This window comes from Lupinus angustifolius, chromosome LG01 (genome assembly GCF_001865875.1).
Source record: "Lupinus angustifolius cultivar Tanjil chromosome LG01, LupAngTanjil_v1.0, whole genome shotgun sequence".
In the NCBI taxonomy this organism is placed as follows: domain Eukaryota; kingdom Viridiplantae; phylum Streptophyta; class Magnoliopsida; order Fabales; family Fabaceae; genus Lupinus; species Lupinus angustifolius.
In genome coordinates this window covers 33,045,503-33,059,387 of record NC_032009.1, presented here as the reverse complement: position 1 = coordinate 33,059,387, position 13,885 = coordinate 33,045,503, and the positions used below count along the sequence as shown (strand labels likewise).

Genomic DNA, 13,885 nt, shown 5'->3' with positions numbered 1-13,885 from the left:
ACTATATCATGTTATGTATGTGTAAAAACAATGTTGAGAAAGTCGAGCAAGATGTTAAACCAGTAGATGACCCATATTAAGTTTATCCAATTTAAACAGTTAAACCGTATGGTTTGACCGTATGATTTTATATATAATTAATAATTTTTAACAATATGAATGCACTGGTAACATATATGGTTTTAACCATGCGAATGCACGAGCAACATACATATTATTAATCATAAATGCACATGTAATATGTGTTCTTAATCATGCGGCAAAAAATATCGTCTCGTGCAAATGCACGGATAACTTGCTAGTTATATAATATAACATGCTTTTAAACAGACAACACATAGGCTTTGCTTTTTTTAAATTGATTAACAGGCTAGACTCATACTCCAACATGCTATATAGGTTAAGTAGGTTGAGTCTGTTTAACGTAAAGTCTGACATGACCTGTTTTCACCCTTAGCTATAGTGGATCCTCAGGATGACCAAAATGTAAGAGTTTTATTCCTAAGAACGATATTTGTTGAGATGAGCAATCACGCACCCCGAAAAAGATTAGTCTCTTGACCAAAAAGGATGGAAGAATATCATTGGTAGTACCAAAACTTAAATAAGTATAAAAAGTATATATGTACTCAATTATTTTGAGTTTTTTGTTTTTGTCCTATTTATCATAATATATTTTTTAAAGTTATATATTTATATGTACAATAAATGAATTGGTTATCAATTTACTCGAATGGGAAAATAACTTATTTTCATCCATAAATGCTAGTATTAACTTATGATGTGAGTGCGGCATTGTAAGTTATGCATCAATTTCATCAACCAAACACTCACTCATATGTCGCTCTCATCTCATTCACCAAACTCACTTTCTCACTTTCTTTCTTCTTCTCCATTCCCTTTAACTATAACAAACCAAACAATTTCAATACTCCAAAACCTTAAACACAATACAAACAAGAAACAACAACAACAATAATGTTAGGTGTTAACTGGAATAATACTTTTACTGTGAGATAGCTTTTGGATTGGGGTGGAATTCGGACTAACTGCATTAAGGAAAATGTTTTCTTGACACCACAATTATCATATTAATACATTGTCCAATGTTTTTATATAAGAAATATATAAATTAGCTGAGAAATAGATATAAATGTGTACAATGTCAATTTTGGGGTAAAAATAAAGGTGTTGTGTCACCAACCGATGTTCGATCCTATAAACAGTATGCTGTAGATGTTGAGTCCTGAGCATGAGGGTGTGTTAAGTGTAAAAGTCCTACGTTGATCAAGTGTGCGACTAATAAGAGTAAAAAATCATTTATGATGGCTTGGGCAACCTTCCCTCATTAGCTACTTTATAGGATGTAGTTAGGCCCAACTATATATTTGAGAAATTTAAAACCTACATTTCCAATTGGAAACTAAGTGAAATAAATAAAGTGTAACCTTGATTGTGCATTGTGATTCCATTTTCATACATTACACCATTTACATTCTGTTATCTGGTGTATACTCTTTGTTGTATCAGAACTTTTGTTGCACCACTTGAGAGACTTAAGCTGGAGTACATGGTACGTGGTGAACAGAGGAGCCTTTTCGATCTCATCCAGGCAATTGAAACTTCTCAAGGGTTGAAGGGATTTTGGAAAGGGAATTTTGTAAATATTCTTCGGATTAAAAATAACAATAATTGTGATCTACATTTTGAGTCATGTTACTGAAAAATAGTGCATGCTTAACAGCTTAAGGTTTTATTTGGATATCAGAGACATACTTCATTGTCTATCTCACCTTTTTGTCATCCTTTATGAGGTTTTCTGAAGAATTTCATGTTGCCTTCTCAAACAAACTAATTCAACATGGTACAATTTTTAAGTAAGTTTTGTTGTAGTTGCATTCTAAGAGTGATTTCTTTCAGATCAGGACTGTTATGGTAGCACCTGGTGGTGAAGCCTTGGGAGGTATAATTGGTGCCTTCCGCCACGTAATCAAAACCGAGCTCTTCTTTTCACTTTACAAGGGTTTAGTACCCTCCATTATCATCATGGCACCTTCTGGTGCTGTCTTCTATGGTGTTTATGATATTTTAAAGACAGCATATCTGCATTCATTGCAACTTGCGTCAAGATTGTTGAGCAAGGAGGTGTTCCTGCTCTCTACGTTGGTTTAATTCCCAGCTTATTACAGGTAAGATCTGTGAAGGTTTTACATTAAATTTGTAAAAGGAGTGTGATACAGTGAATTTTTTTCATAAAATTTGAGCAGATACCCCGATCAATGAGATCTTGTTTTTGAATCTACACATTGAGGAAATAATTGTTTTCTTCTTTGTCTATGGAGGATCACAATACCTATGAAATTCTCAAAGCCATTGGTGGCATCTAAAGAAGTCCATTTCTGACAAGATAAGAGAGGATGGACAAATTATTTTATGCATGTGGATTGGATTATTTTTTCTTTAAGTATCTCACATAGTGTTTACAACTATGGTTGTTGTCGCGAATGTGGTCACAGTTGTGATTGCTCTGATTACGGCCATTGCAATGTGGATTGCGGCAGTTCCAATGTGATTTTTCTTATTAAAAAAATATTTTTGAATTCAATGCAGTCTCATGTAAGACATCGTGATTCAATATTACACTGCAATCATGCTGTGATGTGGTTGTGGCACCATCTCAATCGCAATATTGTGGCCAGGTCCTCAATTTGAAAAAATTAATTCCCATCCAAAGTTCTATGATAATGGATTTGTATACATTTATTGCTATTCTCTTTATCTCACCAAAAGATGAGAATAAGTTTTCATCTTAGCTCATTTCTGAAAAATACGTTGGTGCTGCCCATTGGCAATTCTCATATTCATAATTTTAATAGTGTTTTTAATTTTTTTGACTTTTCAGGTGTTACCATTAGCTGCTATCAGTTATCTTGTTTATGGGTTCATAAAGATAGTTCTTGAAGTAGAATCTTCATAGATGATTATTCCAACAACTCAAATGCGAGATATAGTTTGAATTCTAAAGATTATAATTTTCCACTTATATTTTCTCTTTGCTCTCCGGTTTTGTTTTTGTTTTTAGGACTTGAGAATGTTAGAATTTGGAGGGAATCAGGGATGTCTCATACAAACGTAGTACGCAGATATTTTCAGTTGGATTTGGATCTTCTGATGATCTTACACAGTTTACTACTTTACTTGATAAAAGTGGAGGAGCAGGACTTTAAAATATTTTGATCCTTGGTTATTTATCTTTTCCTTTTGGCTTATTTTGGATATTTCAATATTTTATGGTGAGTAGAATGAAATGGTAATTATGGAATGCAGAGGGGCGAGTTGAATAGAGTTATTGTACCATTGTTTGAATTTTAGTAGAAGTGTAGAATGGCAAGAATCTCAAGTTTTCTTTCTTTTTCATAATGCCCTTATCTTAAAAATATTAAAGCCCAACATAAAAGTAAACTTGTGACTTTATAGGTGTTCCATCTCATTCTGTCTTCAAAGGAAAATGGAGAAATGGAATGGGTTCCTTCTTATTATTTCATTCAATCTTATTTTAGATCATCAAACCTGTTATATACATAGTGGGTTCTAGCTTGTAAAAAAAGTAAAAGTTGTGTTAGATAGTCGATAACCAATATAAAACTTTGTCAAATCTATATGATATGGATCAACAGTGTGATAATGTTAATGCTATGTCGTTGCCCAGGAGAGAAGCGATGTATTGTTCAAGTAAAGTGGCAAAAGAGAAGTGTCGCTACCTTGCTCCCTAGATGTAGTAAAAAATAAGGAAGAATTCTCGTACTTGTATGAACAAGTGTTGGTGAAGAAGTTTGCTCATCAATCTAGGATATGAATTTCAACACGGAATATATGTACTTTTACATATAAATCAACGAAAATAGTTGGCACTTCAAATTTTAAGTTATAGTAAACTAATCAACAAGAAAGATGTTGGGTATAATTATTGATAAGGAATGAAAGAAGAATATAAAGAGAATATGAAATATGGTTATACTCCTAAAGTTTATAACAAAGAAAGACACTTTAATGCGATTAGTAGTTATGCACCTGAGGTAGAGCTAGAGGAACATTAAAAGATAAAATTTTGGAAGGATTTAGAAGGTGGTAGTCTAGGTAATACCTTTAGCAGAAAAGATTTTTCATGCGGCGATCTTAATAGGCGTGTGGGGATAGACACTAGAGGGTTTGAAGATTTTCATGGTGAATATGACATGATAAACTACTATTAAAGATGAAGATGAAAAGTCTTGATAATGACAAATATATTAAAGAAATATGGAAGAACTATTTTAACAAGATCATGATTCATTATTTTCTGACTAAATGTGAAAAAGGAAATGAAAACTATTTTTTTATCATAGAATTTAGGAGTTGGAGACGAAAGAAGCTTTAAAAATGATAGAGACTGAAAAATCGTTTGGACCATATAATATATCTACTGAGACACGGCAAATTCTAGGAGAGTGTGTCCTTAGATGACTCAAATTTATTTAATGAGATCATGAAATATAAGAATATGTCAGACGAGTGGAGAAGATGCATTTTAATTCCTATGTATAAGAACAAAGAAGACATACAAAATTGTGAAAACTATATATGGCTAAGCTCATGAGTCATATTACAAATCTATGAGAGAAGATAATTGAGTGAGGGTGAAGAAAAGAGACGAATATCAATGAAAATTGATTTGGTTTTTCACCTTGGAGGCCAACCACGGAAGCTATATACTTGCTACGAGATTGATAGAGAGATACCAAAAAAATCAAAAAGAACTTGCACATGGTCTTCATTAGATTAGAGAAGACGTGTGATAAGGTACCTATAGATGTTTTGTGGAAAGCTCTAAAGAAGAAATATGTTTGAATTGCCTTCATTCGAACAATCAATTATATGCATGATGAGGTCAAGACCAACATGAAAATACAAGACGAAGTCCTTGAAGATTTTCCTATTGCCATGAAACTACACCAAATGGTCAATATTGAGCCCTTATTTGTTTACAACGGTCTTGGATATGCTTTTTATGGATCATATTGTATTAGTAAGAGATTAGAGACAAGAATTAAATTGGAAATTAGAAATGTGGAGAATAATCGTAGGAGTATTGACTTTCGTATAAGTTGAAAGAGGACGAAGTATATGTAATGTAAGTTTAGCAAAAGGTTAACAAACCCTTAGTGGAGGCAATAATGGAATTCCTTGTCGACTCTCTATAAAATACTCGTTTAGGTGGAGACTTCCAAATACATCGTAAATGCACAAGTCACTAAATTCATGTATATTGGGTTAGCCATACAAGAGTTGAAGAAATTGGAACTAGATGGAAATAATAGGATTCAAGTAGGTTGGATGCAATGACGAAATATTTCAGGTGTTATGTGTGTTAAAAAAAGATTTCACTCAAGCTTAAGGAGAAGTTTTAGAAGCGAATAAACTATACAAGATAAAGTCATAGTAAAGATGATAGAATCACATCCTAGATTATTTGGACATGTGTAAAGGCTGATAAAAGTCCGATCAATAAGATAGATCAAATATAAATTAATTTAATTTCTAAAGGAATACTAAGACGAAAGAAAATCACAGGTTAATTTTTGAATGGTTTGTCAATAAAAATAATTTATTATAAAGAATTATAACATTGTAAGGGGTAACAATGTGAAATTTGTTGTCACATGATGGAACTTTACGGGTGGGTCGGTGGGCATTGCAGAATGTCCTTTTCTGGTTTTTTCAAAGGGAGATTGTTGAACTAATCAAAAACTGTCACTACAAAGGCAAAGCAGCTAATGACCTTAAAGTCTTCAACTGCTAATGGAAAATATTAACTTAATTGAAAATTATTCTAATAGAAAGTAGTTTATCTTTCCATTAATATGTTTAAAATTTACTAATGCATGAGAGTTTTGTTATAATATCTAACATAGATATTCATATATATTCACTACATCTATTATTTATTTGATTACTTTTTTTAAAGAAAATAATTAATAAGGATTAATTATTAATAATAGATAATATCTTAGATTGTTAATTAGTGCATACATTTTTTCTGTAGTTAGAAAATTAAAATATTTTAGGTTCTACCTATGTAGAATTATTTTATTTTGTTTGAGTAATTATTTTTAATATGAGAAAAAATGTATAAAATGATATTTGACTCTGTAAAAGTTTTTTACAATGTTATTATATTATACATCATTCATAATCATAACTCTTGGATATAAATAATACTAATAAATAATAAATAATATACTGAATTATAAATTTTTATAACAATAAATCATAAATATAATAAGAATTTTTTAGATCATTATTTTATTGGGCATTTAAATACTGGAGCTGTTGTTGATTTTGTCTTTGTTATGTCAACAGTAATAACAGTTGTCCACTCATACTAAAATCATGGCACCATGCTTCAGCTTCACGGCCTACCGCAACCGCCACTTCCGCCACTCCTTCTCCAACGCCGGCCTCAAATCCACCACCACCGACCTCGGCGACACCACAATCCTTCACTGCTGGGTCCCACACACTCCAAATCCCTCAAAACCTTCCCTCCTCTTAATCCACGGCCTCGGCGCCAACGCAATGTGGCAGTGGAACGAATTCATCTCTCCTCTAACGCACCGTTTCAACCTCTACGTCCCCGACCTTCTCTTCTTCGGCGAGTCCCACACCACGCGCCTCGAGAGATCGGAGTGCTTCCAAGCCACGTGCGTCATGGACATGATGACGTGTCACGGCGTGGATAAGATGAGTGTGGTCGGAATCAGTTACGGTGGTTTTGTGGCGTATAGCATGGCGGCGCAGTTTTCGGAGAGGGTGGAGAAAGTGGTGCTGTGTTGTGCTGGTGTGTGTTTTGAAGAGAAGGATATGGATGAAGGAATGTTTCAGGTTAAGAGTGTTGATGAAGCTATTAGTATTTTGTTGCCTCAAACTCCTCAGAAGATGAGGGAACTTGTGAAGCTTACTTTTGTTAAGCCTATTAAAATCATGCCAACTTGTTTCCTCAATGATTTCATTGATGTAAGTCATTTTCTTCTTTTCTTATTTACGATAACTAGCTTATAAGTTAGCTGTTGAAATTTATAGCTTAGTTAATTAAATCTTAATTGTTTGTTACGAATGAAAAATATTTATGCACCGACAATGTAATAGTTTTGTACATTGTCATCAACCGGTCATTTTTAATGATTATTGACACACATGAATAATAGATGATATATTGAATGTGTATAATTATTATTTATATTGATAGTGTATAGATATTATTGTTGTTAAGATTAGTTGCTCTTGTGTGTTATAATTGTACAATCCTTAGCTTATAGGTTATAAGATAATCTCTACTGCTTATCAAATATGAAGCTAATAAACTAGTAACTTATTCAAATACACTCATTTACTAAACAGCTTTTGATAGCTTACTTTGACTTGCTTTTAAGATATTTGATCTTGCAAAACAAACTCTAAAGCTTCATTTCCGTTGTGTATGAAAATGACTTGTTTTGTTTGTTATGAGACACACAGTATTTTGAAATAAACTTGTAAATTGGTTAATACGAGTTGAGCCAAAGTGATCGAAAATGGCGAGCTATAAAACAATCCCCCCGTTTCCAGTTGTGTTGGATAGAGTGTGCGTGTGGGAAGTGTAAAGCCTTTTGCGAAAACTTGTTTGATGAGGGAAAACTCTCTGAACCACTGTTTTTTACTTTTTTTTTTATATTTGCAAGATTGGGAGCCCAAGACTTTGTTTAAAGGAAACGGGATCCTTGTGACTGGGAACAAACAAACTGACGTGATAAATTTGCTTGTTTAATTCCACATGTTAGGTGATCATTTTGATGTTTTCTTTTGGATTTTTGTTTAAGATTAATAAATAATATAAATCTAGGGGTTATGGACATTTTCTTCTTTAACCGGTTTGATACTCTGATTTGACATTTTTATATTGTTCCTTATATGCCTCTATCTAAGGGTGAGCCTCAACGATAAGGTTGTTTGCCTTTTGACCGAGAGGTCATGAGTTAAAATCCTAGAAACAGTCTATTTGTTTGCAAGAGTAAGGCTACAATGCTTCTACCCCCACCAGATTCTATTAGATGAGAGCCTCGTACACTGAATTGCCCTTATATGCCTTGATCTTCAAATATGCCTTGAAAAAATGAAAGCATGTCCCTGACTCCCTTGTGTTATGGTTACACATTATGCATGTGTTAGATATTTGCATAAAATCGAAAGGTCTGCTTTCCTTCCCGAATATATGATGCTTGGTTAGATGTGTCATGTTAGATTTACTATGGCGATGCTTAAGTGAGTAAATCTATGGTTATTTGTTGAAGAAGAAATGAAAGAACAATAGGAATGGGGATATTCATATACCAAGGGATACTGCATGGATCTATAGGGGATGCAGGATGATATAGTTATTTTGAGACTAATAAATCTGGTCGTGAATGTCTCCTTGGTGGTTTGAAAATTCAATAATCAATGTTTTTGGGAAATTCTGTGTGTACTAGATGGATAGTTTGATGGGAATTTAACTGTAAGTAACAAAAGTCCCAAAATTCTGTCATGTTTTTCCCCTTTGTTTATAATATACCAAACGCGCAACAAAATTTATATCTTCCAACAGTCTACCAAGGGAGCTTTACCATACACACACTAACTTAGTGTGTATTCCATGTGTGCCATCAGCGCCGAACTGACTTCCAGCTGCTGGGTTTAGTCGGTTACATTATGTTTTATGTTAGACAGAAAAATGTTATATTGCAACATTGTCTCTTTGGCCTTGGAGCTGTCACATTGTTGGCAGTGACAGAATATTCGTCAGCTATCACATTGTCTGCAAGTTGATGCTGGTTGCACACGGATGGCCTAGACATTGTGTGATTCACAGTTGCTTGAATGACATGGAGACGAGGAGCAATTTGCAACTAATGGTGCATATGGAGGACCAGGCAGCAGCAGTACCTGGCTGAGTCTTGATGGGATTCCTTCAGCGGCTAAAGCTGATTTGTATGGTGGCTGCAGCGAGGTGGGGTCATGCTGGCAGTGACCTATACAATTTTAGCCTCCATTGTCTCTGTCATTTCATCGGATTTGAATCTGATACTTAAGTTCGTTGAGAAGTGTTTCTTGGTGCATATACTTTAGCATAAGGACTGTTCGTATAGTTCTTATCTACTGTTAGTTTAAGATAAGAAAATTGAAAGAAATGGAGATGAAGCAGAAATTTGTTTGGATTTATAGACATTCTAGTAATGTAAATTGTAATAAAAGGTGGTAATGTAAATTGTAATAAAAGGTGGTTGATGTCTATTTTATTTGTAGAGCAATTTCACCGAATTAGCAATATTTAAAAACTGATAATGTTGGAATAATTTCATTGATCAATGGTGGTCAAGGGGTCACTTGTGTATGCATTTTCCGGTTGGAGTTTTCTGTTAAAGAGCTTATGCTGTTTAACAAGGTAATGTGTTCAGTTTTGGCTATGGCTATGGCAATATGTGTCTTTCCATGGCGAGCTTTCTTAGCTTTTTGAAGAATTAGTTTTATGGCTGAAACTGTTGAGATGGATCTTTTGGAGTGAGAGAGGAGGAAAGGCCTATAGGGAAAGAAGAAATAGAGAAGAAAGGGAAATCATGTCTGTGACTCTCACCTCTCATGTAATTTTAACTATACTAAACATGTAGTAATACTCGTAGGTGATGAATCATTTTCAATATACTAAGCCTGTAGTAACACTCCTGGGTGATGAATTAGTGTGCCTGTGGTAAGTGCTCTCATCTACCAAACACTGTCCTAATGCTTTATGGTCTTGGTTCTTACATAAAGCAAAATACTTACTCTCTTGCTTGCATATACAGGAGTAAAAAAAATACCGGGATATAGTTGTGTATTTGTATAGACTAAAGTTTATTGCTTTTCCCGTTGTCAACTGAAAATAAAATCATGGCTTGCTAATATATTTACCAAAGTTTTCTAGCTGAAATGAAACTGGTTTTACTGGTAGGTGATGTGTACAGAATACCACCAGGAGAGGAAAGAACTGATTGAAGCATTGCATAAGGATAGAAAACTTTCTGATCTCCCGAAAATAACCCAGGTTTTTCTTCTCCCGGAACTCTATACTGTGATTTTTTTATAGGCGACTGTATGCTATGAATTAATTTCATCACATTATGCATTCATGCACTGCAACTTCTTAAAAATCATTGCTTTTCATTGGTGCAGCCTACACTGATAATTTGGGGAGAAAAGGACCAGGTATTCCCGTTTGCATTAGCTGTCAGACTGAAAGAGTAAGTTTTAGTAAGTTTAGTTCATTATTGAAGTTTATATTCCAAACAGCTCTTAACATTTTAGGTCTGTAAAACTATAAATAAAGAAATCATTGCATTATTTTAAAGCAGCAATAAATGTATTCTCTTGAAAAAATATTCACCACCAATTGCTTGAAATCAATAAATCAATGGTGAAGATATTCTTGGAGCATGCATTAATTGCTGCTCCAGCATTATGTTAAAAATTGCTGCCATTATATGTGAAATTTACAACTTGGAGATGGAAGTAAGTACTCGAAAAAGCAGTCTCTTCATTCAGCTTTGCTGATTTTTTATAACTTCGATGTTTTTAAAAAGAAACTAAGTGGAGTAATCTTCATGCATACATATATCAGTATAACATGGAAAAATCATTTATTTTTATTGTGTTTTATACTTACCTGGTTGTGTTAAGTTTTAACTCTGAATTTCATTCTTGTTTCTGTGCTGTAGGCATCTTGAAGAGAATTCAAAACTAGCTGTTATTAAGAATGCAGGGCATGCAATCAATGTAGAGAAACCTAAAGAGCTTTACAAGAATTTAAAATCCTTCCTCATTGATCCCATCAATCAATCTAAGGAAGAAAATCACAGAAATAGTCACAAGGTGCACTAGAAAGGGGGAATTAGAGAAATGGAAGAAATTCTCAGCATGATATATGTTTCTGTATCTATTTGTTTACACCACAATTAGCAGCAATGTTGTAATATTTTGTTTTCTAGATAAGATGGAGAAGTTGTAGTTTTTAGAACTTGTTCTCTGCAGGGAAAAATAACAAGATGCTGAAGTGTAATATTGCATGTTATGATAAATTAAAGAATGAAGATGAGCAGCATCAAGAAAGAAGGTCCATGGACTACTATAACATAAGTCCAAATAAACCTAACATAAGCTATTTGAAGATGAATAATATTACTTTGCATGTCATTTATTAACTACCTTTTTGGCCTGGTTGTTAAGATTAGTCAACATCTAAGTATTTCAAAAACAGAAACAACATAGTATTAAAAATTCCGACCTGCCGGATTCGAACCAGCGACCTAAGGATACCTATTTGGATGACTCCAACTACAGTCCTCCGCTCTACCAACTGAGCTAAGGTCGGGTGTTGCTTAGCTTGTCATATGGTTTTATTAGTATTTTTAGCATATATAAATACATGCCCAAATAATCTTTTCGTTTCGTCATATTTTCTTAGAAAATAATGTATGTGAGGAGAGAAGTTATCTCCTTACACCTATTCATTAATAGACATTTGTATTAATTTACTTTTTGTTTTCTTATTTATTTTTAAAATAGGTAAAAATTAATCATTGTGTCATTACCTAACTAGTGTAAGGAGAGAAATTATTTCCTCACACTAGGAGATACTTCATCCTCATTTTTTTAACATGCTAGGTTAATTCCTCAAAATTTTAAAAAACCTCAATTGAACACCAAAAAATTAAGATATTAATATAACTGATGAAAGTCCAATTATTAAGACATTCACATTATTAAGATAACATGTTTCACCCATATTACTGATGCAAGTCCAATTTTATATAATGATTACATTTTTATCAATAAAAGTACTGAACTTCAATGAACGATATTAATTATATTTCTCAGACAAAATAAAAGATAATATTTTGAAACAGACCCAAATGAGAAAATAAAAATATATAAGTTTAAAGAACAGTGTCAACCTCTATTATGTTATATTTTAGTGAACTTTTCAACATGCTTTGAAAGAAATTAAACACAATTCATTATCCAAAAATATATACATGATGAGCATTGTCTCAAATTTATATCTATAATGAGTATGACGTGAAATTAAGTAATCGAAAATAAATCAAGAAATAAATATAAAATAACTCCATTCATTATCATAATCAAATCAAATATATTATTTTTAAGCCATAAATAAATTTTGGACAAATGTAACTCTTTTAAAAATATTATTTGAGAACGTTTTAAAATATATTTAAATAGTTAGTATTAAAATGATTATTTTGAAATAAATTCATTATCTATTATTTAAATGTGAAATTATTACATATCCTATTTAATATTTTAAAATTAAAAAAATGATTAGATGATATTAATCGAGAATGTTTTGATAAAATTGAATTCATACTATTTCAGTTTTAAAATAATTAAATAATATTAATTGAAAATGTTTTAAGATCTTTTAAAATAATTAGTATTAAAAATGATTATTTTGAAATAATATCCACAAATTTACTTATTAATTGTAATATCATAACTCATTCTATTAATAGTAACAATAGATTTCTCCTACTTATATTTTAAAAAATGATTAAATGATAATAATTAAGAATTTTTTAAGATCTACTATCTAAATATATAATTACGATATAACCTATTTAGCGTTTTAAAATTAAAAAATGATGAGATGATAGTAATTGAGAATGTTTTAATAAGATTGAATTCATACTATAAAATAATAAATAGTATTAATTGAAAAGGTTTTAAGATCTTTTTAAATAATTAGTATTAAAAATGATTATTTTGAAATAAATTCATTGTCTATTTTTTAAGAGAAATAGAATATCATTTAATTATTTAATTTTAATATCATAACTTATTCTATTAATAGTAACAATAGATTTATTCTATAAACAAATTTTATTAATATTAATAGTAACAATAGATTCCTCTGATTTAAGTTTTAAAAAATAATTAAATGATATTAATTGAGAACATTTTAAGATCTACTATCTAAATGTATAATTAAGACATAACCTATTTAGCGTTTTAAAATTAAAAAATAATAAGATGATATTAATTGAGAATGTTTAAATAAGATTGAATTCCTACTATTCAAGTTTTAAAAATAATTAAATAATAAAATATTATTAATTGAAAGCGATTTAAGGTCTATTTAAATAATTAGTATTACAAATGATTATTTTGAACTAAATTTACTGTCTATTATATTTTAAGCGAGGTAGAATATCAATATATTTTTTCTTAATAACTGTAATACTATAACTCATTATATTAAAAGTAACAATGAACTCATCTTATTTAATTATTAAAAAATTATAAATAATATTAATTGAGAACGTTTTAAGATTTATTATTTAAATGTGCAATTATTATATATCATATTTAGCGTTTTAAAATTTAAAAATAATTAGATGATAGTAATTGAGAATGTTTTAAACTTTTAATAAGATTGAATTTATATCCATAATGAGCATTGTTTATATCCATAATGACATGGCTATAAGCTTAAGTTAAGGAGATGGTGACATGTGTCAATAATGAGTTTTTTTAATAATTAGTATATTAAAATTATTATTTGGAAATAAATTCATTGTCAGTTATTTTTTAAGGGAGTTAAAATATCAACATATTTCCTTATTAATTGTAATATCATAACTCATTATATGACTAATTGAAAAGAGGAAGACAGTTTCAACCATATATTTGTAGCCTCATTATTAAGTTTTCGCAAATTTATTATTTACGGTTATGCAAATTTATTATTTACGGTTATGCAAATTTATTCCATAATGAGCAT

The 13,885-nt window shown here is 31.3% G+C and overlaps 1 protein-coding gene and 1 non-coding gene across 3 annotated transcripts; one reads left to right on the top strand and one right to left on the bottom strand.

Moving 5' to 3' along the window:
• On the top strand, nt 6,369-11,156 carry LOC109361216 (monoacylglycerol lipase ABHD6-like). 2 transcript variants are annotated; one of them, XM_019606604.1, is made up of 4 exons: nt 6,369-7,053; nt 10,040-10,132; nt 10,245-10,328; nt 10,803-10,886. In XM_019606604.1, exons 1-4 carry the CDS (start codon nt 6,430-6,432, stop codon nt 10,809-10,811), a joined length of 810 nt encoding a protein of 269 aa, XP_019462149.1. In that variant the 5' UTR covers nt 6,369-6,429; the 3' UTR covers nt 10,812-10,886. The 2 variants fall into 2 exon arrangements, with proteins under 2 accessions (XP_019462149.1, XP_019462141.1); XM_019606596.1 differs by having other exon boundaries at nt 6,370-7,053; nt 10,261-10,328; nt 10,803-11,156.
• On the bottom strand, nt 11,363-11,455 carry TRNAY-GUA. The gene is made up of 2 exons: nt 11,419-11,455; nt 11,363-11,398 (listed from the first exon to the last, which is right to left on the bottom strand). It is a non-coding gene; the product is annotated as a tRNA-Tyr (tRNA).